Raw genomic sequence first — 24559 nt, 5'->3', positions numbered from 1 at the left:
AAGTTGTACTTAAAAAATGTACTGAAAAGCATCTTACTCTCAGTGTTTGGCCATGTTCATTGGGAAAAATCTCAAACACTGTTAGGAAAATTCTGAAAATTGTCAGTTTCCTCTGATCTCATTTCAAAAACACTCTCTTCATTTTGAATGGCATCGTCCACTGTACAGAAGATCTCTCTGTACAGGCTAAACATTTTCAGTGCAAATAGATCCCAACTAGGTCTAAAAGATTTGAATTTTCTGACAGCTATTTTAATTTGTGATATACATTTTCCAAGTCGAGCTTCAGTTTAGTATTCTCTGTGGAACAGATTTAAAACGTCACGGAGTTTTAACACAAGGCGCCATCAGTAGCATGGCAGTCACACAAGAACGGTGTGAATTTGTAAAACCATTGACTTGAGAGTTTAAACCCTGGGCCAGATGTGCTGCACAGTGTGTAACCCAAATTTGCAGTGACGCATTTTATTTTGCACGTGTGGCCTTTGCAGGGTTAAACTGATCAAACAACTGACATGGAACTGACACTTTGCTCTTTCTTCTTTCCCCAGAACCACAGCATTCGGCTTCCTCAATGCCCTCTGTAAATTGGCGGCCGTGTTAGGAATAAGCATCTTCACCTCGTTCGTTGGTATCACCAAGGCTGTGCCCATCCTGTTTGCCTCAGGGGCGCTGGCAGCAGGCAGCTTTCTGGCCCTTAAACTACCAGAGACACGAGGTCAGGTGCTGCAATAGTGTGGCGCCAACACCTTTCCAGAGCAGGGGGGTGGGGGGCAGAAGAGTTTTAGCCACACTGTGAACAAACAGCTCAAGAACCCTCCGAATCCTGCCCTCTAACCCCTCCCCAGAACATTTAGCGTTATTTGATAGATTAGTGATTAGAAGCCTTAAGCTGCTAATCATTGATGATTGCTCAGAATTGGAGCAGTAAGAAAACGTGAAACAAATGCAAATATATTAAATTAATAGATTTTATCCCCTTCCAATGTAGATGCTCTCATGTGGGGTTGGAGGTCCTGTGGATGGGGGCTCTTGATTCCGAGCCATGCAAATAGACTCATAGAAATGACCACTAGCCATCCTTGCAGAGTTCTCTGTAGTCACCTCCATTCTTCTGAGTTCAACTCACCTTTCAAGTCTTGTCATTGTTGGACTCAAAAATGCAACATTTTCTGCCTCGATTTGAAGCATTTTTGACTTTGCGGGGTAAAACCAAGACACTCCTCTCTTGGCTTTCTCTTTAACAAAGGCCTATCCTCATTCTTTATCTCCTGAGGTCTTGTGTTAGTGTACAGACAAACTGCCATTTTATAGATTATAGAACATTCCAGGTTTGCTTTTGTTACTGTTTTACTGCGATAAGGAGATCAGTCGAGCCCCTCTCTCCCTTTATAGCATTGATCACCTCTGAACAAGTCAGTCAAATCAAAGAGTGGACAAGGGGAAATTTGTGTGCCGTCTCCAATGCCATTTCATCACAGAGATTTGTACATGTAAAGCACAGCATTCATGAGTGGGAGTGGAACTAACATTTTCTTCATGAAAATGTTCAGAATCTCACACTCAGTCATCGTTTTCAGTCATGTTGTATATCCCTTTGTGAGAAAAATGCCTTTTTTTTTTAAAAAGTACTTTCTCCTCTCAGACTTACAGGATGTTTGTCTCTTATATGTTTTGGAGGGTGTTATGCATGTCACAAAGTATGTATGTACCTTTATGAAAAATTGAGAGTACAAACATGTAAACGGCATTCGCACATCGATTAACTGCTGTAGTATTTTGACATTTTTTACCCGTAAAAGACAGCACAGTTAATTTTTTCTGCAGCTGATGAACTTTCCCAAACTGTTCTCAGCACATGCAGCAAAAGGACATCAAATTTTAAATACATCTGCACTCATTCAAACTTATTACATGTGGAGGAAAAGTAAGTAATCTAATGGTTTCAGTGCTGGCACAAACTGTGTTAGGTGTGTAAGCTAACCTTTAAAACAAAACTATAATCTAAATACCTGTGTGAACTGAATGTTTATATTAACGTGAGTGTGCTTCTTAGTGCAATATTGAACCTCTGTGCAATATTGAGATTTTATTTGTATTTATTTATTTTGTCTTTTTGCCATTTCACTATTTTCATCTGGATGTGGTTTAGCTGTGTCATATAGATAACAAACATGGTGTGAAAACATACTGGACATGCTTATCCTGCCTTTTTGCTCTAGAAATATGAGTTTGAAAGATTCAAGCTAAATTTCTGCACCCAAGGTTCTCATATTTTGCTAACTGAGGGTCTGTACATCCGTTGAACATGTAACAGATTGAGCAGCAAAGATTAACTGCATTAGAAAAGGATTTTTGTGCAAATGGGGGTAAATTTGCTGTACCTTGTATTTATTTGTGCTTTATGATACTGATGTAGCCAGATATGACATGATATTCACCATAGACAACTCACTGCCAAGGGCTGATTGTCATATATTCTGCACAGGTAACAGCACAGAGTGCCGGTGGAAGGTTGCCACATTCCCCTGATCAAGAAAAGTAACACTGATATGTTCACAATTGCACGTTAAAAGACAAACAATCATAGACATGTCAGATTAAGAAAAAACAAAGAATGTTTTTGTCCAAACTGCCATTTTGTAGGATAGCAGCCATACGTAGACTCAAGAATAAACAGCCAAACCATTGCACTAAGTGTACACTGTTGTACATGCACAATTGTGAAAGCCTCGAGTTCTTCACGACACATCCTGATGCAGCCTTGCTACACATGTCACGAAGAACTGGGCTTAGCAAGAGCACAAATCTACCAAATGAAAATTTTGTGAACACAAGTGCAATTGTGAACATACAGCAGGTGCTTTTTTATTCTTTCACAGCCCACCAGGAACACGCCCCCTCTACATTTCACCTTCTCATTTTCTCTAAATTTGACATCTGATCCATTACCTATAAGTGTGCCATGAGTACCACCTCTCATGAATTATTGCCAAATGTTTTGTATGGCCTGAGTTTACACATTACACCACCAATTCTCTTGTGATACATATGAATATATGTAAATAAAATAAAAATACTACAATGTAACTATTAAGATAGCTTTTCAAACCTGTTGAGCCCTGGATCTATATGACAGTGCAGTCAGTCTTTGCCATCGCTCATGTGAAACACCTGGACTCCCTGCTGTCATGTACTAATGAAGACTTGTTCTCATTGCTCATATGAGAACCTGTCTTTAAGAGTCCATGTGCTCTTATTATGAAACTGCAACAAATACTTACTTCAGAAGCCAAAATGGCCAGCACATCAGAAAGTAAAAGTTTGCCAGATCCCCTCTTAAAAGCACAGTGATAGTAAATAAATAAATGCACATTAACTGTACAAATATAGATGCATTAGCTGTCCTATTCTCTGTATGTTGTCCTACATCACCCATGAATTAAGAGCAACGATGTCAAGGTAACTGTCGTACTTATTCAGCATGGAATGCTGTTAAAACGCTAACATGTCTCAGTGACTCAGTCCAGGCTCCGTCCAAGTCAAGATTGTCTCTCGTAGATACATATCTTAGCTTATGTTACAGGGTTTTTTGTATAATTAACATGTTGCCTTTGAGCAACAGTCCATTGTAAGTGCAAAAAGTTAACAAAGCAATAAGTGTTTGGGTATCTGTGTCTTATTCTCTCCTTTGAAGCTATTGGGAATCTGAGCACATTACTACATACTGGCCTCGTCCACTGAAATGCTGAGTGTTGGCATATAATGACACAGAACTAAACAGCTAACATTCGTGTGTTCTCTCTAAAACAACCCTAGGTCTTGAGGCTTTTGTCAATAAAATTGCATTGCCATTAATTAAATGTAACAAAGAATTTATCACCTTTGTCACCGTACTGTGCTGTAGAAACTGTAGTTGATTGTTTGTAAGTATAGAAACTGTGGAATCATAAATCTAAAAGTAAAAAGACAAAAAAAGAAGTGTAAATGAACAATGCTGTATGTTGTCTTTGAGTTTGTGTATTTTGTAAATGAGAATGAAATATAAGTAAATACATCAATGTTAAATACCGGTTATGAATCATAGTTAGACTAAATGTGGCAGCATCACTTCTGTTTAAAGGTGTGTGAGATTTTTTCTTATATTTTCTCATTGTTGGTTTTTGATTGGGTTTGCTGTGACCCTTTGGAACCACAATGGACAACAAAGAACCATGAAGAATAAAGAAGTGGAAAATAATTATGACAGCTCAGTCTCGGTCATTTCTTTAAGGCTCTAAGTATTCTTTCATATTTCTGTTAATTGTAAAAGAAGAGAAGTCAGGAGCCGAGATGGAAAGAAAGGCGACAAGAGAAATGGAAGGATGTGATGGGGGGTTTTATGGTATGAAAGAAAAATGTGGACAAATACACCGATCAGACATAACATTATGACCACTGACAGGTGAAATGAATAACACTGATTATCTTTTCATCGTGGCTCCTGTTAGTGGGTTGCATATATTAGGCAGCAAGTGAACATTTTGTCCTCAAAGCTGATTTGTTAGAAGCAGCAAAAATGAGCAAGTGTAAGGAAGAAGGGACACATTGTCATGACGAGATGACTGCATCTCTTGTGAGGTGTTCCTGGTCTGCAGTGGTCAGTATCTATCAAAAATGGTCAAGGAAGGAACAGTGATGAACTGGCGACAGGGTCATAGGCAGCCAAGGCTCACTGATGCACTTGGGGAGAGGAGGCTGGTCCATGTGGTCCGATCAAACAGATGAGCTACTGTTGCTCAAATTGTTCAAAAAGTTCATGCTGTTTCTGACAGAAAGGTGTCAGAAGGCACAGAGCAGCACAGTTTGTTGCATATGGGGCTGCATAGCTGCAGACCAGTCAGGGTGCCCATGCTGACCCCTGTGCACCGCCGAAAGTGTCAACAATGGACATATGAGCATCAGAACTGGACCACGGAGCAATGGAAGAAGGTTGCCTGGTCTGATTAATTATGTTTTCTTTTATATGGCTGTGTGTATGTGTGCTTCACTTACCAGGGGAACACATTGCACCAGGATGCACTATGGGAAGAAGGCCAGCCGGCAGAGGCAGTGTGATGCTTTGGGCAATGTTCTGCTGGGAAACCTTGGGTCCTGTCATCCTTGTGGATGTTACTTTGACACCTATGCTAGCATTGTTGCAGACCATGTACACCCTTTGATAGAAACAGTATTCCAGATGACTGTAGCCTCTTTCAGCAGGGTAATGCACCACAGAGCAAAAATGTTTCAGGAATGGTTTGAGGAGCACAACAACGAGTTTGAGGCGTTGACTTGGCTTCCAAATTCCCCAGATCTCAATCCAATCAAGCATCTGTGGGATGTGCTGTACAAAGAAGTCAGATCCACGGAGGCTGCTTTTTTTTCACATTTTTTTTAATCATTCATGTACAAAGTTGACAGCTTTAATTAATATAAATATCAATTTAAGGAAACTTACTACAGCTAAAATTGCAACAACTACTAATAGTATAACCATTGCATCACAGCTAGAAGGCTTTAGGTCTGATTCCTGACTGATCTTTCTGTGTGGAGTTTACATGTCCTCGCTGTGCCTGCGTGGATCCTCAAAGGGTTCTCCGGCTTCCTCCCACAGTCCAAAAACATGCTGAGGTTAATTGGTGATTCTAAATTGTTTGTAGGTGTCAATTCAATTCAATTCAATTCAATTTATCTTTATTGTCCCCTTGAGGGAAATTTGCTTTGCAGGTGGGTAAAACAACAAACACACAACATAGTAACACAACTCCAAACACAATCACTATCAAAAAGATCCAAGGAAAATGCTGGCAGGGACAAGTGACCATACACCACGAGGGACAACTAAAGGCAGGACCATCATTCCACATCACAATCATTCACTTCTTTCTAAGATTCAAATTTAATTGTGTGATGGCTTGGGCTACAAAAGAGTCCCTCATCCTGTTTGATTTGGCCTTTGGCACTCTAAATCTCCTGCCAGAGGCTAGGAGCTCAAACTCAGTGTGGAGAGGATGTTCAGAACACTGTGTGATGTCCTGAGCCTTAGAGTTCACTCTCTCTTTTCTAAAATATTCCATATTTTGTTTTATGGTAATGTAGTAGAGTAACGGGCGTGAGTGTGGATAGGGTGTCAAGGAAGACAACTCAGTTGAATGTTTCCAGCAATTATTTTCTACAGAAGAGATTAATACACTTTAATCACCTTCTGGTCGCTTTTGTGGACAAGAGACAGGATATGTAATGATATACTACTGTCAGATTTGTGAAACTGGAAGAATATGCCTTGAATTATTATTATTATTATTATTATTATTATTATTATTATTATTATTATTATTATTATTATTATTATTATTATTATTATTATTATTATTATTATTATTATTATTATTATTATTATTATTATTATTATTATTGGTAGTAGTAGTATTACCAGTTGGTGGCAGTCATGCACCATTTCACCATCAACCGCCGATGAATAAATACCGAAGAAGAAGCCTGACGACGAAGAAGAAGCCATTGACTTTACTTGCAAGGTGGGCAGCTTTATTCCGTTTACACTTAAGCCAATTTCCCCTTCACCTGTTGTTGTTTAAGAGCATTATTAACCCCACAGACGGCTGTGTAGATTTTATGAAGCTGTTCGCTGTAAAGACAAACTGTCTACATTGTTTTGCGGCACCATGTTTGTTATGAAAGCTCGCTAACAGCTAATGCTAGTAACGAAGCAGTGAAATAGCTGAAGTTTAGCTGGACTGTTTCAGCCTTTAGCTAAAGACTTTACCGTGCCTTGAAGTCATGTCACCAAACAAATAGAGTCGGATACAAAATCATCTTTCTTGGCTGACTCGGGTCAAATTTACTGGTTTAGCTGGTTTTGTGACGTACAAATGTCGTATATTTGATTGGGGTCACAGTCTCTGCAACCAAACAGTTTTAGCTGTTCTCATCATGCTGCCTGTCTGAATATGCTAAATATTACAATTTCATGCAGCAGACGCCTTTGTCCAAAGCTACGTAGATCTGAGAGTAGATGCAGCACAAGTAAGGATCTAGTCAGGAGAAAACAACATGGATAAGTGCCAATAAAACAACAAACTAAGTTGCTAACTTGCAACTTAATCAGCTATATTTGTACTGCCGGAAATTGGGTCTGTGTTCATGTGCCAAACACTTCAGTTTCACGTCAGTAAACATGTTTAATGTCATTTAAAACAGTACACATAAATGCTGTTATGTTTTGCATTGGGTAATTGCTGCACAGTTGTTTATCTTTTCTACATTTGACCCGATAAGATAATAATTAATTGAAACTTAATCCAGGGATTGAAACGCAGCCAGAAGCACACTGTCAATGCAACTGATTTAAGAAACATTTAATTTTGTAACGGCGTTTACAGTGAAAGCTGTATATAATGCGGATCCTTTATGTTATGAATAGTCTCTGATCCACATACTCTGCTCATGTGTATTGATATTGAGTATCACAAATAATGACCTAATTAACAAGATGACACCAACACGAAAACTGTCCTGTTATACTAAATTGAAAATCTAAACAAAGGCACAGAAAAACTCATCTTGAAGACAAATTTTTCTGGAACTTTAGAAATACAAGCTGCATTGCTTTTCTATCACTATTGCATAAGAGTGGAGCTGGACCACTGGCACCTCATTAAATGATAATCTCTCTCACATCATAAAATAACATGTTACCTGTATTTATAGGTGGTCTCCTGCCACAACCTCAGATGCTTCCCAGCGTTCTTCGTTGCATTCGGCCTGTCTCCACCTGTCTCACCTTAACTCAGCCTCTGGCCCACTTCAGACCACAAATGGACCCGGACCCCAGTCGGCCTGTTGAGAAAGCTATCAGAACTAAACTGACCAACTCTCTCAAGCCAGACCATTTAGAGGTCCACAATGAAAGCCACATGCACGCCGTGCCCCCTGGTTCTGAGTCCCATTTCCGTGTCCTGGTCGTCAGCTCCCAGTTTGAGGGTCTGCCGTTGATTCAGCGCCACCGTCTGGTTAATGAGGCTTTGAAGGAGGAATTGAGTAGCTGTGTTCATGCACTGGCTATCCAGGCAAAGACTCCTGAGCAGTGGGGAAGTAACCCCAGCCTGGCTAAGAGCCCACCCTGCATGGGAGGTTCGAGAGGTGATCACACAGTGGAGGAGAAACTGAAGGCTGGGAGAGAGTGAAGCAGTTGTGCTTGTGCAGATGGACTGAAATGTGAAGAATTCAGGTGAATGCTTAACATGAAGTATAAAGAGTAATCTAATGACACACAGCAATGGTATTTGGAGGTGTTTTTGTTTGGGTTTTATATATGAATCCTTCTTGGTTTAATGGATGAATTAAATACAACTTGTAAATATGGTACTGTTATAGCAGAACTATGACATACGATGGTTGCAGGATTCTGTAATGATGTTACATAAATGTGCTTCTGCTCATAGCTCTCTGTCTAAGAGATTACCGACTAGCAAAAAGAAAAACTACTGACAGAAAACACCAGTTACCTAAACATTGGTATTTACTGTGCCACTGAGACCTAGGCCAAAAGTTATGCCTACATTTCTGTAACCAAGTGACAATAAACATTATTCTTATAATTTCATATCTGATATTCAAGGTGTAAAGTTTGAATATTTTTTAAGGAGGTAGAACACTTATTAAACATGGAGACTTTACACATGCAGTTTGCACGTGAAACTTTGTGAGCGGCAGTGATAATACTTGAATTCATTTCTTTTCTCTTAAGTCTAAAGAAACAGGCCCCCTCACCCATTTTAATACTACATTCATATTTTCTGTAAATGCAGAAACCACGTACCCATGTCTATGTTACTAATTACTGAAATTATTCAACATGAACAGGAGGAAGATTTGCAGTCACAGCAGCACTTGTACAGAGAGGCATTTACATATATTTTTGGAAGCCTGCAAGGATACATAAACCTTTCCTCTAAGAACTTCACTTGTTATATACACTAATCAGCCACATTAGAACCACCTCCCTAATATTGTGTAGGTCCTCTTTCAGCGCTTCTCACATCCACTTGAATGCAAGACCTGAGGTTTCCCAGCAGAATATTCCCAAGAGCATCCCGCTGCCTTCACCAGTCTGCCATCTTCTCTCCATCTTGAGACCAGGTCACCTTCTTCCATTACTTTATAGTGCAGTTCTGAAGAACTGACATACTGTTTCACAGATCCACCCCTAAACAGGTGTCATTGTAACAAGATAATCAATCTTATTCACATGTCAGTGGTTTTTAATGTTGTGGTAAATCAGTGTACCATTGTTGTTCACCATTATTACTGGTGTTTTCAAAGAACACTTAGCAACCCGGTAAATCTGTGGAGCTTTCTACATGTCTGTCAATCCGGTGATGTTAAATGTTAGTTAAGTGCAGCCTTCTGTTGGGCACATATAAGAACTTCCTATCATCATGATAGTGTAGAAAAGTCAAAATTTCCATAAAAAATTAAAGGAGGGTAGCATGTTTTTTTTAAAGGTGTATCCAATCCAACATTCTCTTTGTCAAATTTAGTGAATGTCTGCTGGCAGCCCACTAGCTTTCTGTTCTGTGTGCATCGAAAAGCTCATTTTGCTATGGAAATGGGAAACAAACCACTCCTAGTCATCCATGCAATATTGTCTCATGCACATGATAGTGGGAAAGGTAGCAGCCACAGTGAAATGGAAGGTAAATCTGGCTCATGCTGTCTAAATATGTTAACTTGCCAAATACCAGCAGTCTTGCATCAGAATCACACTCTCAACCTTTAAATTGTTTATTGATACATTGCATGGATGTTCACGGCAGCCGCCCCTCTATGCATCTGTCCTCCACCTAGCTGACACTGAGTGAGAGGTGGGCTGCACCCTGGACAGATTCGTCAATTAACCTACCATGCATACCTTTGGACTGTGGCATGAAGCTGGAGCACCTGAAGAAAAGCTCTCTAAGGAACAAGGAGAACATGCAAACTTTGCAGCGAAAGACGGCAGTCGACCAACAGACGGTGTTGCAACAAACCTCAGGTGAGCTCTATGACACAAACTAAACAGTGTAGTTGACAGGAAAACAAAAAACCCCACTCAACATAAATGACAATGAAATCCACCTTCAGGCCCGACGTCTTTAAAGTGTCTGAATAATAAATTCCCAAAACACTGTTGTTGAGTTAATATATTTTCCTGTTTGTCCAGCACAATAGTCTGTGTTGTAAAATCGGATGTGCAATAACACCCTCACATCTTTAGGCCAAAATTTCTTCTCAGTGCTGTGCAGTGTAATGTGCTAATTAAAGATATGTTTGCATCTATTGCTTCTTCTATGATGACTTCTTTAATTGAATAAGTTGCTTGTCTCCTTGTATGCAAATACAAACAAGACAGCTATTTTTTGTCCCCTATAGCAGAATAGTAACTAGGTGCAGCCAGACCATTCTACAGTTCTGACAGCACTGTGAAGATGTGGTCAATGCAAGATCAGGATAACGAATTTCACACAAAACCACTTTTGTGGGCCTCAGTTCATGACCTTTCCTGTAGGATGAGTTTTGTTGGTAATAGGTTGGTGGACTATATTAGATTAGATACATATTCTCCTATATTAGAAAAATGTTTTGAGTCAGAAGTCGTCATGTCTAGAAGATGAGCATGGTATCAAATGTAGGTAAAAATGAGACCTTATGTGCATTTTGTTTGACCAACTACCTGTTTAAGATACTGATATATCCCTTACAAGTTTACCCAAAATGAACTTTTGCAAATTTTCCCTTGTCAATTATCAGAAAACGGAAAACACATCCAGCTTACCAATGCTTGTTTCTATGACTCTATCTTATAGACATTAAACTGCTGCGGTTTTGCTATGGAGACTATGTTATCTCCCAAGATAATGATGATCAAAGTCAAGCTGAACAAATAAGTCATTTTCTTTATATTGTGACATCAGAAGTGGATCTAAAATCAAATGTGTTTTTCAGTCATAAAAATGTCATATAGCTCCTGTACTTGTGAAGTTTTGTGGCTCAGAAATGCAGCAAAAAATAATGCAACTTTAAAAGCATGGAATTTTACCTACTCCTATGTATTTCACAGGCCTGTTACTCTGAAAATATTCATGGTTTGAAGGTAAAATTTTGTATGCCGTCGTTAAATATGCTAAAGTTATACCACAAAAATTCTGCAGATTCTGAGGGGCCAGGTTGTTGGTGACGATGGTGTCAGTACTGCTGGCTCATCACATGAGGGCAGTATGTGCACAAATTACATGGCAAACAAAACTGAGTTCATGTATAGAGACAACGTCTTCATTATTTTGCTTAAACATTAACTGACCAGGCACTTTCAATTTTCTCTTAATGATTATACATGTAGGAACTTGAAAAACACTAATCAGGTATGACAGAGTAAACCCCAGGACTAAACTGTGAATCATCTGATCTATGTTATAAAATCTAATTAGAAATCAAATGCATATTTGACAACACAAAAAACTAAAACTTAGTTTGTGTATATAAAGACAATAATAGTCTTTGTTACAGTCAAGTTCAGATTCTTGCATAATAAATAATAAATTATAGCCCAAATATATTGTTGTATGTGTTTTATCTGTTTGAATCTGCGATTGGCCAAAGACACCATGAGACAAAAGTACAAAATGTTCTGTAGTTTGTGCTTGTTCTCAGAATGACGCACTCTTTACAGTGTGTGTGCGTGTACTGTATCTGTATGAGTGGCCGTCTATTTTAGTCTTGTCTTGTATGTGTCATCGTGAAGGTCTTCTTGTCCTTCCCTCAACCCTGATGACGGCCAAAAATCACCCCTCAAGCCTGCTTGAGTGGTTAGACAAAAAAAAAGTGCACATCAAAAATCACTGGCGGGAGTCTGAACCAGCTTTACCACAATTCACATTCACCAGCCAGATTAGCTTCCTACAAATATTTTTAAAGAGTGTTTGCCAGATTTTGTGCAATGCAAGAATGCACCGGATACACTCTGCAAAGCAAACTTTTAATGGTTTGCTGCAAAGCTATTCAAAGTTATTGTTAGCTCATAAAGACAGGCCTTCAGTGGAATGTGGTGTCACCTCAAGGTAATGTGTGCCGTCTTCTGCAATCATACTCCGCCTGGAATTGACAGCCTGTCAGGCCTCACAAAAGGCTCCGGTGAGTAGGGTGAACAACTGGTGTCACTGGTTTGGAAAAAGGAAAACAGTAAGACAACCACTTTATGACCCCTGCTCGCCCATTAGAGCCAGGCCTACGGGGGCAAGAAGCAAGGCCGGGGCTGTGGGAGAAAGCAATAAGCCGGCCTGCACTGCCTCGGGATCTGCAGACTGTCTCTGCCGATGAGATTTATGTGTCACAATTCCAGGTGCTGTTATGATGGAGAGGGAAAAGTCATCGAGGATGATGAGGTGGAGTGCAGGGACTTGTCTTGCACTTTAAAGGCTGGGCTGTTCTACATGTGTGGGTAGTACATTCCCTGTTCAGTCGTGGCAGTTATAAATAACAGGGTCGGTCAGGTCACCTTAATAGATTTTTTTGACCAGAAGTGCTCTAATTCAGTGTCGTTTTTGAATATTCAAAGATCAGTAATTTTGCTTTCGCTTAATTAGGTGTTGACAAAGTGCTACTACTCTGGCAAGAAAAGCACAGATCCTAGAGTGGCCTACTGCAGTGCAATTAAGGCCCAATCAGATGGAGACTGAGCTTATGGCCGTTTTGAACCTCACAGGGCAGTGTCTGAGAAAACCTTCATATAAACCACAGGTGGTCACTGCTTTATCACTTTGACTTATTGTGCAATCAGGATACCACATGTTACTGCTTTTCTACGTCTAATTTACCGTCTTATGTCAAGTTATGTTCTTGAAATGCTTGATACACTTAAGATATTCACTTTCCAGCATTTGCCACTACTTTCCTTTGCAGATGAACCTATGAAGTTGTATATATTGTTTTTACCTAAAGAAGAGGTGTAGTTTAGTAGAGTGACCATGTATGTAGTTTTAATTCAATAATTTCAATTAAAAAGCAAAGTTAAAGTCGCAGGTGTGTTTGAAAGTCATGTTGTCTTTAGAAAATCACTGAAATGACATTTATCAGTAAGAAACTGGAAAGACAAAAAGACGATTGGATTTTCAACTTTTTGTCCATCTTTAATCGCGTGTGACGTGCAGGTCTGTAAACTTGTGATATTTAATTAAAATTTCATTATTCTATGTGTCTTGGCCAAAAATAAACTATTTATTCTAATCAGATTTGGTTCAGAAAAAAATTATTTAGGACATTATGACTGCACATCTTTGAGTTCTTTCTCTATCTAACTGTAGTTGTCCTGTGTCCATAAAGACACGACTATATATTACATTGATGAATGAGCCCAAAGTGAGTAGAAATGTGATGAGCAAAATACACCTGGAAAAATCTTGGGGTTAATGGGGTTAAACATCATCAAACATTTCTAAAATTGGAAGATATGTTTGATAAAAGGTTTGATTTGAAATAGTAAGACCAGTCAATGTCTTACTGAAACTTACTGAGCATGGACACAAAAAATCTGACGAAGTAACTCCTTAGAAATGTCAATTCTTGCTTGATATTTACCATGTCTGCAAAGCTTTCAGTCAGCTTGAATGCTATGGTCTTGTGACAGTGCTGTAATGTATGGTATATTATTATAAGGACTCTTAATTTATCCGCTGTATCAGCTCATTCTGACACGTATACAGAGCTGAACTACTGTGCACCATGCCTCCTCCATCATATCCAGACTCCATCGGTGATGGATCTGCCTCCGGTTCCAGGTCTGGCCCATTTGGCCCGGAGGGTGCAGCAGGTCAGTGGGAACCCACCTTGGCAGCGCTGCCTCTGCGTCAGAGCCCCGGGACAGATGGTGCCAGGCTGGGCTGGGACCCCGGACTGGCCAGGGTTCCCGCGATGAGCAGCCGCTGATTTACACTGCGGCTCCGGACTGAGGGCCAGAGATCGGGGGACTCCTTCTGCACAGCTGACCCCTGCTGGTTGCAGGGTCATCCATCGGTGGGAAGGGAGGAGGGGGAGCTCGGGTGGCTACAACAAATGGGTGTCTGAGAAAGGGTGGTTTGTCCGTCCTTGGGGACTGGCTTCGGCCTATGGCCCCCTGGGCAGCTGCAGGATCTGTGCAGCATGTGTGCAGGGAGAGCAGCATGTTAAACACATTTACCTTAAAACCCACAAGAACAACAGTCATTACATTTATTGTCTTTGATGCTAAACCTGATGTCATCGCACAGAAGCATTTAGAAAACTAACAAAAAGCAGCACAGTTTGGACCTGTGATCTTTGCTGTTAATTGGAACGGTGTTATAAGTTTTGCACTATATTTTAGAAGCTGCTCAAAATCATCAGTCCTAATTACAATTTAGTAATTACAGAGTGGCTTTTAAACGCTCCCACGCTGTTCTGGTGATTAATCTTTAGCTGGTTTCATGTTGTAAAAAGACAGAGTTGAACTTAAGGTGATGGTAATAGGCTATTAAGGCCTTTTAATTGGAAAGCCTTCCCCCCTCGCCAACTCTCTCGCACCACACCGCTGACTAATGAAATCAGTGAATAGCTGCCTTGAAAGAGAAGGACAAAAGCAGAGATAGGCAGAAGACAATATCCTTGTGTGAGAGAATTAGTTACACTCAGTAGTCTAAGTACTCAAAGCGCAGTGCAAAAAAAAAAAAAAAGAAGAAGATGGGGGTGCTAGAGGGGGATTAAGAGAAAAGTCCACACAGGTGGGTTGCTGGGAGGGAGGAGGGGTCACATGACAGGACGTTACCTCGTTTGATAAACAACAGCCGGGGCCCACAGGAAGGAGGAAGGGAGTTATTTTATAGGCGGAATTAACTGCTTCACCACATCAGGTATTCATTATGGTAAATCTCCCAGGTGTGCTGTACATGCAAGCAAAGGCAAACAACTTAGGAGGGTGGATCTGATGCAAAACAACTCCCTCTTATGGGTGTTTGTCGTGGACATTAAGGGTCCAAACAGACGTGGCTGTGCAAGGCTCCGGCGGAAGTGTTCTTCTTAAAAATGGGATTTATAAAATTTTTAAGAGCTTCAGTAATAAGCAGCTGGACTTGTCTCATCCAAGAGTCTTAAAAACCCAAAAAGAGAAGTCCATTTGCTTTATATTGAAGCTCCTGGGATTACCATGCTCTAGATAACTGAGAATCTGCACACAGCAACTTCTCATTACATAATAACGCTTTTATTCATTGTTCAATGTATAGCATTCTAAGTGGTTTTTCCACCCTCAGTAATGACAAACACATGCTCTATATTGACAGTGGGTCAAAATTGAAATTAGATTTGCAGTAAAAGTGAGACATTTTACAATAATTTCATCAAAGTGATGTCATTTTTGATGTATTAAACACCAACACAATTTATAAGAGTATATTTACTTCCTCCTCAGTAGAGAAATAAGACCTTCTCTAGTACAATAGTATGGAATCAAATTAAAAATGGAAATAGTATAATGTCACATTTTTCCACACCTGTTGGCACTGAAAAAATGTTGTACATGTTGATTTTATTTTTTTTAAGTAATCAAAAAAAATACATTTAATAAACAAGAAAACTAATAGGCGCTTCAGTGAAAAGCAGCTTGACTTCTCTCATCCAAAAGTCTCCAAGAACCAAAAAGAAGTCCAGTTTTCTACCCTCAGTAATGCCAAAATCAAACTTTATAGTAAGGTTGCGTAAATGTTTTGATTTAATTTGCAGGAAATATGACAGATAGTACAACTTTTTTAATAAAAGCAATATCATTTTTAATGATAATTAAGACAGTATCTAATAAAATAGCCATTTTTCTGCAGAATTATTTTCAGGACGTTCAAGAATGGTTGTAGCTTGTGACCTTACCTTAGGTGCATTTCATGAAGCAAACAAAGTTGTTTGGTAATGGAGAAATAAAAAGGACCTCATTAGACATGGTAAAAGGTTACCTCTTAGCTGTTCACACACCTAAAAATAATAAAACTGGCTGATGTTGGAAATTTATGAATTCATGTTGATTTTTAGATCAGTAACAAAATTACCACTGACAAAACATCAGTCTTTGGTTAAACAAAAATCCCTGAATGTACATGCAGTCATCAGACATCCATGCTGCTGATCTGTTTATCTCCAGTTGGTCCCAAATGGCCAGAAAGAAATGAGACGCCACTGTCAAAGTTTGTGAAAACTCAGCTGATGGCTCCAATGAAAAGTGAATTGTCAAAGAGAGTAACATCTGTATTTTCGCTGGTGTGTGACAGCCTTTTTGTTAATGCGTTTTTTTGTTCCCCCTGTGCAGCTCAGTCAATCACATGATCACAGCAGTAAGTCATGGGAGTTTTTCCTGGGGGTGTTAAGGCATGGGGCTGGTTAGGCTGGTTTTTGGGCCAGAGTGCACAGGCCAAGGCCTTAGCCCTAAGCCCTGCACACTCAGTTACTAACATGCAATGCAACTCCCCTTCCCTCCCCTCCCCTCCCCTCCCCTCCAGGGCACTAACCAGAGGAGTGTGCATGTCAAGACAGATAGGTCACAGATAAGGCTCTTTCAAGGCCTTCTTTCTAGGCTCCCTCATTACCCTCTCTCACTCTCCCTCAACCTTTTTGCTCAACCTCTGTGATCTTCCCACTCCTGCTCGCTAGCTTTGAACCTGTGCCTCATTCCTATCGCGCCCCCTTCATCTCCACTTGCTGTCAGTCACATTGCTTTCTGGGGAAGCTCTGACCTAGATTGCACAATTTGGCTAGTAAGTGACTTTCCACGCATAAACTTACTTTGACCCCTCTTTGTCAGCGTTCATTCAGCATTTCAAACAGCATGTGAAACGGCTCGATCTTTCTATGTGATTCCCCCAAATCGTCCCACTTACTCATGGCTGAACCCTGACACATGAGTTTCTCTGCCTTCCTTCACCCCCATTTCTTCAGCTCTGTGTCTCAAGCAGGATTACATTTACTTCACCCCCTGGAGTACTCAACACCCTATATGATCATGTTTATATCCCACGCACAGCCTGAGGCTATTATCATATCAGCATATTATGTTATTCCTTTTCCCCCTGGGTAATACTACGGGCTGATGTTTTTAGTCAAGAGGTTGTAAGTTATTCAAACACTGGTGTTGAGAATATTTTGTGGGATTTGAGTGACAGCCAGTGTGTAGAGACGTGCAGCAGATCTACGCAGCACATGACATCCACACAGCTGCTTTTATAGCGGCTGCAGAAAGACTCAGTCACACTCGTAAACCTCTACTCCAATATGTTTATCGCCATTAAACCTGAGTGAGAGTTAACAGAGATTGACCACGTTTATGGCTGAGCTTCAAATATCATAAAAAAGAATTGATTGGCATAAGGTTTTCTCATAGGGTCTGCGGTGTCAGCTTGCACCTGCTGTACTCAAGTTTTAGATGACACATGGGAAGATTTGTCATAAATGTGAGGGAATAATTAAGGATCGATGTTGATTATTTGTCCTGAAGCAAGGCCGATAACCAATATTTGGAGCCGATATACATTGGATGTAATGATTTAACAGCATGAGACAGCAGAGAACCTATCATTCACAACAAGGCTTCTTCATTAATAAGGGTGACTGTAGCTGGAAATGTAAGATAGAAATAGGAATGATTAAATTAGGACGCTTTCCTCTGTTTATATTTGATCGACTGAGATTGATCAGTTTGTCTCCTACAGTTACATCTGCTGTTCTTCTCTGTTTTCTTAATCTTTCACTGTTCAATCACTTTTATTGCCCACTAAAGTTCATGTCTTAAAGCATTATTAGTTATTGTTCTCCATACTCTGTTTCAGGATATTTTGTGGCCGCTTTCTAACTCTAGCCACGACCCGTTAGCATAGCCTTAGCCACTGTGAGAGTAGCTAATTTCCTGATTTGTGGCAACAGGTTGTTTCTTGTTCAGTTTTTGCAGTTTCTGCTTGAAAGACATTTCTGAGACCATAGAGTTATTACAGACAGAGAGAGAAGCCTACATCAGACCTAAAGGGGCGTATTTAATGTGTCAATAACTTCCCAATGAAAATACCGATAACGGGAAAAGCGGCAAATATCGGTCTTGGCAGTTGGTCATGGCAATGATTGGTCTATTCCTAGTAGCAATGCTAGCAGTGTGGCTGTTAGGATACTGCAGGTCTGTTGTTTTGGTCTAGACTGAAATATGTCAACAACTATTGAATGCATTGCCAATAAATTTGATCTGACTTTTCTTTCAAGTACCACCAAAAGTTTAGCATTTGTTGTTTTGAGTTTAGTGTGTCAACAAATGTTGGGTGAATTGTGTTAACTTTGGGGATCGCTTCACTTTTTCTCTTGCACCAACATCAGGTCAAAATGTCAGTTTGTCCAAATACCTGCAAAACTAATGGCATTCCCATCAGCCTGATCTGAGCTTTATGTTTAGAGCTATTCAAGTAGCACATGTTGTCGAAAAGTTAGGTGCAATGTGTTGTCTGACCATATGGGAAAGCAGTTGTGTTTGTTGTTGTTTCACCTTGTTCTTCTGTGATCAAAATGGACATAGCAGTGATGTGGTTCAGTTGTGATTTTTTTACTAAAGATTCAGTAACATCCTTGTCAGTGACTCATTGTTAATAAGGCTGTGTATTTTATAGTTTACATTAGGCAAAATAAGAAATGTCAATTTTGTTGTTACTCAGCTCTCACTCTGGCCTGCTGATGGAGACACAGTGACTGATTGTAATTTTTGGAAAAGTGTGTCTTACCCAAGTTACCTAAGTTATCTTGGCTTTACAGTTGTCGAGGTATTACTGACTGAATTTTTAATGCTGGGAATTCCCAAAAAATATTTATCCTAAGACTTGAGAGGTTAACTGGGCACATTTTCAGTCCCTTTCTTGAGTGACATCATAGTGTTGCACTTTGTCATACAAATGTATGTCATTTTGTGTAGCAAACTGACAAAAAGCCAACACCACCTTTCTTTGCTTTGCTTGGTTAACTAATCGTTTTGTGAAATGAATGTTGGCTTGGGTGAAATTGTTGGACACAGTCCTTCAAATATGAATTCTGGGCCGTAGTGGTCACCTGATAGAAATACATCAGTTATTGTCTATATGTTTGTCTAGAGAGCAGGGAGGCCAATGGCTGATGCTAGTATCATGTTGCTGTTTTTTTTTTTTTTTTTTTTTTAAAGAGCTCATACTCTGCACATTTGCAGGTATGTAATTAGATTTTTTGGGGTCCTCTAGATTAAGTTTGCATGCTATAATGTTTACAAACACGTTTTTCTATTAACGTACTTTGCTGCAGCACGACCACTCACTCTCTGTCGGAAACGGTTCATTTTAGCTCCTGTCTCTTTAATACCCCTTTCTGAAAAGCCAAGTCAGCTTTGATTGGTCAGCTGGACCAACGAAAGTGAAACAATAGTGGTTATGCAGTCAAACCTCAGGTCTCTGAGTATAGAGATTTAGCTCTAGCAGGAACTGGTCAAGTGAGTAAATAAATGCAGACTGTAAAGAATCTGCTCATTCTTCCTTTGAAGGCTAATCTAGTTGCGAAGCAGGTGTTCTGTAAATGCATTACATGGTGACATAGATAAGTAACAGTAGAAAACAGGGTTTTTCAGATAGGTAAGGAGCCGTGTTTTCTAAGAGAATGTCCTGCTTTGCTGTTGGCTTTGGGGTTTGTAAGTTTGCTAAACTTTTACATGCACAAAAAACAGCTTTATAACACACTAAAAGAAAGGGAAAAATTCTAAAAGCAGAGCATGGCCCTTTCATAATAACAAAAGAGACAGAAAAATGCTAAACTTAACTTACCATCAGCATCATCTTTGTACTGTATTTCACAGAAATTCAGTAAGTCTCTCTGTAAAATGGCTAATTTTGCATTTTGACAAATGCTTGCGCTACTTAAGCGCCTTTTTTTGCAAAATTCAATGCTAACTTTGGACTTAACAGCCCCTAAGGCTGGTGCAGACCGACCCAGCGAAGCCCCTGTTGGCCAACCCACTGATAATCGGCTGAGCTGGATACCGGCAGCTTCAATACAGAACCACAGGCGTGACTCTTTTTTCATTTTCATTGCAGCTGAAAATAGCCAGTTGTTGTTAATCTCCCAACCCTTTTGTATTGATTGTATCCCATTCACTTGTAAGAGGATGATTTGCTGATTCCTCCTCTATATGGCATCTTTGAGTCCTATATTAACCTATAGGCGATATTGTTACGGCCACAGTTCGGGTCAAAAGGGTCAGCCATACGTGAGACCAGTAAACTCAGGGTTAATCTTTGCTCTTCCAGATGTACTCGCCAACTCAAAGGAGCTGCGACGGCTCCGCTCGGACTTCCACAGAACGTGATCTATTGTTCATGTGTCAGCAGCACTGTGATATATTCTATCCTACCCTCATGGACAAAACATACTCCAGCGATTATACAAGCGGGGCCATTCGTCCTGCAACAACGCCGGCCCGATGACTGTGGACACCAGGCAGCTTGACCTCGGGGTCTTGTGCTCCTTTGTTTCCACTGACCTCTGTTTCTTTTACCCCCCTCTGAACCTAAAACCTCTGTCCTTCCAGCTCCCCCTCCTCTCCCAGCCTTCTTCTCCCACACACTCTTCACACACATACAAATAAAGAAATGGGGCCCCCTCCAGTTTATTTTATTAGCACTTTGAAACCCAGGCCTTTTACTGGGGAATGGAGGAAAAAAATAATAGGAAAGAGCTTTAATTAGGAGAGTTATTATGGCTCAAATAAAACAACAGGGTCAGGGGGAAGCGCTGGGTCAACTGGGAGTGTGTGGGCTTTGATATGAGGACTTTGTCATCTTTGGGTTTGACCCTCACAGCCACAGAATAGGCTCAGGGTAACACCGAAGGGCTTTACGGAGTGTCGCTGCCGAGTGGGCACACTTTCTTTAGAGTGTGTGCCTGCATGAATGAGGACATGAAGGAATGAGTTCAGGGTGTTGTGCACCTCTGATTGCACTTTCTACTCTTGCAGAAGGATACCTGTGAGTCACATTGAGCAGCATGTACAGCTCCAGCTGTGTGTCTGTGTATACATATGTGTTTGTTCAGCGCCAGGTGTGCCCTCCCATTCCTTTGTGATTAGCCCAACTGTGGATTGTGACATGGAAGCCCCCTGCAATTTCCTTTACTCAGCTCTTTACCAGCCTCAGTGTACGATCCCCTTCTGTCCCCCTTCTCGCCGTCCTTCTCCTCCACTTCCCCTCTTCCTCTCCTCCCAAATGGCCGCTCCCTTCGGCTTTCTTGCTGTTTACCAAACACACCAGCAACCTCCTCCCTCCCTCCCCGCCTCCGTCTTCCCTCGCTCCTGCACATGCATGTCTTTGTTTGCGCTCATCTGAGTAGAAAATGGTTCCCAACTACCAGCGGGGCTGCAGTGTGAGACAGGAGGCCTTAAGTGGTGCTCGCCAGGGGAGAGACGGGCTCTCTGGATGGTGCTGAGTGCAGCCGACACTCCATCCACCTCTTCTGGGGGTGCGGAGGGGTTAGGGAGGGTGAGAAAGGATGAGGGAGAGGAGGGGAATCCCCAGAGTTTGGCTCAAAGAAGGCCTGCACTGTGATCAGTCTTTAATGGTAATTCATCAGATTCAGGCAAAGCACATGATGAACCAGCTGTGACACACTGGGCTAAGTTACAGTAAATTTTATAAAACAACAAATTACTGTTTGATAACCATGACTTCCTCTGAATTACTGCCACAGACACAACAGTCCAGTTTGTAAAATCAAGAAGCAACATGAAATCATTATGTATGATATCTTCATTTTGATGTCCTTTTTACTGGGATGTATTTATTAGTATTTAGGTTGATGTTAGCATTTTAGCCGTCCTTACCGGAAATCCCGTGACAGATACTTAGAGATTTGGATTTAAAAGGAAACTAAAGGATTGGAGCGCTATGATAATGGATTTCCCAGAATTCTGTAAGCGGTTGAAAGCAATATTTTGCACAAAAGGATCAAACCTTTATCTCTAAACTTTTGCATCAGTCACAGTCGGAGGTCACGCTAAAGAGCCGTGCTGACGGAGAAACCAGGAGACAGATGTGTGAGACGGGTGTGTGCAGGAGACGGAAGGAGAGAGAGCGTGCTTCTGGCTGAGATGTAGGTATTATAAGTGGCTTGCTCCAGGATGACCAAGTAGGTCAAGAGAATCAAGGCGAGAGTGAAGGGGCTCACAGATCTGTGAGGGGAAGGTCAAGCGTGAAATCCCTCCCTCCTTGCCACTGTGACCCCCCAGGGAAGAGCTCTGGACAAGCAGCGAGGCGTATGTGTGTGCAGTCAAAGCGGAGTTGAGTAAAGACGTGGGTATATATGTGGCAGCGGTGCCAGCCATGTGCAGTACAAGAAAGTCCAGCAGCAGTCACACCTGAACGACCCATTTAATGTCATCTCCTGTGTGAGAATGCACAGGGGTAGCACACTGAGCACTGATGTAAAATGTACCAATTTTAGATTATTTATGTGCACATGCTTTCTCACTCTTTAGAGGGTGTTTCAAACAAAATGTCCCTGTAAACACTATGCTTAAACTGAGCCTAACTGCAGGCTCAATGACAAATTTATCAAATACAGTGGAGGATGGTTCAGTGCACTCTGTAGCACCCTAAGGATAGTTTCCGCCGTCCACGCCAAAACACGTTTGTATTCACAGTTTCTAGTGCTCCCTGTGTTGCTTTATGTTGTCGGCAGATGATTTCGAGACATCTGAAGTTTCTGAGGCGGATACAAGCAAACTGACCACGTGTCGAGGCAGCAGGTACACCTAATGGAGTTCAGATGTTCCAGGTGGGCAGCGTTCGTAAGTGCTATTAGGGTAATGTCGAACATCCAGCTTTGTACCTGTGTGTGTGTGTGTGTGTGTGTGTGTGTGTGTGTGTGTGTGTGTGTGTGTGTGTGTGTGCTGGTCCTGCCACTGTGTGTGAGTATATGTGTCCATTCAAGTGTACTGTACAGTCATGTGGAAAAGTAAGTGACTTTTCTTGACATATTTGGACAAGTAAACATTTGATCTTCTTTGAAGCAGTTCCTGTAAATACAGATAAGACTGAGACATATTTCTTCCATCCGTCCATCATCTATACACCGCTTAATCCTCATTAGGGTCACGGGGGGGCTGGAGTCTATCCCAGCTGACTTAGGGTGAAGGCAGGGGACACCTGGACAGGTCACCAGTCTATCACAGGGCTACATATAGAGACAAACAAACATTGTCACATTCACACCTATGGGCAATTTAGAATTATCAATTAACCTCCACATATTTTTGGACTGTGGGAGGAAGCTGGAGTACCCGGAGAAAAGCCACACATGCACAGGGAGAACATGCAAACTCCATGCAGAAAGATCCCAGGCCGAGGCGGGGACGCGAACTGGGGATCTTCTAGCTGCAAGGCAACAGTGCTAACTATCGTATTGAAAAAAAAAAAAACCTACATTTATCACACCTTTAAATCGGTGATTGTAGGGTTGGTGGTAGTGATTAGATTCTGTTTTATTTAGGATCAATTCTCTGCTGTTCTTTTTGCTGTTAAAGTGTGTGGTGTCTCATGCCAGCATCTACAGAGCTTCCTTTTAGTCTGGCGAGGGATTTAAAAAGATCATGAGATTATATGAAATAAAAAGAAAATCCTCTGGAAGTGGTTTCAAACTAATTTGTGCAGAAATTCAGCCCAACAGCAGAGCATTTAATGCAAGATCGACAAATTTCATCCCTGGACCTGCTGTTGGTGTTGAAGTGCTGCATGTAAAACCAGAGAGAAACAGATGCACAATTGTGACCTGCACAGGAGGGCATGCCAGGAAACAGGAGCACGAGTGCAAAACTAGAGTTTGTGAGTAGACATATAGATGAAGCTCAAGGACTGGTTGCACAAACCTTGACTTATGATTTTTCTTCAAGTCTGAGTTAAAATTTCACCCTTAAACCGTGTCCTTAAATCTGTCCCCTTAACTATTTAAGGGTTTCTCTTGAAGACGTTAGCAGCCAAACTGAGAAGAAAACACTAAATTCCGGTGGGAGAAGAAAATAAACAGTTCCAGAGTTTATGAATTACTTTTTGTTGCAATTTCCTCCAACATTTCTTTTTATTTAGTGTTTTTTTGCAGAAAAAAAATTTCAATTTTAGCCTTATAGTTATAGCTAATTGATTTTCTTATGTAGATGTTTTATTTTATTGTATTCCTCCAGAACTTCTTAGTTTGGTTTTGTTGTCTGCTTTTCTTTTACCACTTTTGTCTTTAAGTTGGACAACATGAAACATGCAGCAGAAATTGTAACGACAGCTTTCAGGCCGGTATCACCTTTCAGGTATCACAAGCATGAGTGCAAGCAAACCAACAGTATACAGAAAAATTTCTGAATTTTACCACCATAAAATTTATTTTTCTTCAACTAAGGAAACGTTCAAATGAATTCTGTTCACAAACAAATCCCCCAGCTAAAGAGAAATTAAGCCTT

The 24559-nt window shown here is 40.7% G+C and overlaps 3 protein-coding genes across 3 annotated transcripts in view; all 3 read left to right on the top strand.

The window, feature by feature from the left end:
• The window catches only part of sv2a (synaptic vesicle glycoprotein 2A), a 65516-nt gene extending 61268 nt beyond the window's left edge, over window positions 1–4248 (top strand). Inside the window, exon 13 of the mRNA XM_023286224.3 lies at window positions 552–4248. Coding sequence (XP_023141992.1) covers window positions 552–735 — 184 coding nt within the window. The 3' untranslated portion in view covers window positions 736–4248. The remainder of the gene's footprint in view (window positions 1–551) is intronic.
• Window positions 4249–6476: 2228 nt separating this feature from the next.
• On the top strand, window positions 6477–8651 carry bola1 (bolA family member 1). Its single transcript, XM_023286235.3, has 2 exons — window positions 6477–6557; window positions 7750–8651. The coding sequence occupies exon 2, from the start codon at window positions 7773–7775 to the stop codon at window positions 8223–8225; it is 453 nt and encodes a 150-aa protein (XP_023142003.1). The 5' UTR covers window positions 6477–6557; window positions 7750–7772; the 3' UTR covers window positions 8226–8651.
• Window positions 8652–8787: 136 nt separating this feature from the next.
• nr2f5 (nuclear receptor subfamily 2, group F, member 5) overlaps window positions 8788–24559 on the top strand; it is a 69718-nt gene continuing 53946 nt past the window's right edge. Inside the window, exon 1 of the mRNA XM_055013774.1 lies at window positions 8788–10075. Within this exon, the coding sequence (XP_054869749.1) occupies window positions 9967–10075 (109 nt within the window). The 5' untranslated portion in view covers window positions 8788–9966. The remainder of the gene's footprint in view (window positions 10076–24559) is intronic.

The sequence above is a fragment of the Amphiprion ocellaris genome, chromosome 9 (assembly GCF_022539595.1).
Source record: "Amphiprion ocellaris isolate individual 3 ecotype Okinawa chromosome 9, ASM2253959v1, whole genome shotgun sequence".
NCBI lineage: Eukaryota > Metazoa > Chordata > Actinopteri > Pomacentridae > Amphiprion > Amphiprion ocellaris.
The sequence above is the reverse complement of the archived record's forward strand: the minus strand, read 5'-3'. Positions and strand labels throughout refer to the sequence as shown.

What these genes read in the sequence shown, in the direction of transcription:
- bola1 (XM_023286235.3), top strand. Translation starts at nt 7,773, where the DNA reads ATGCTTCCCAGCGTTCTTCGTTGCATTCGGCCTGTCTCCACCTGTCTC.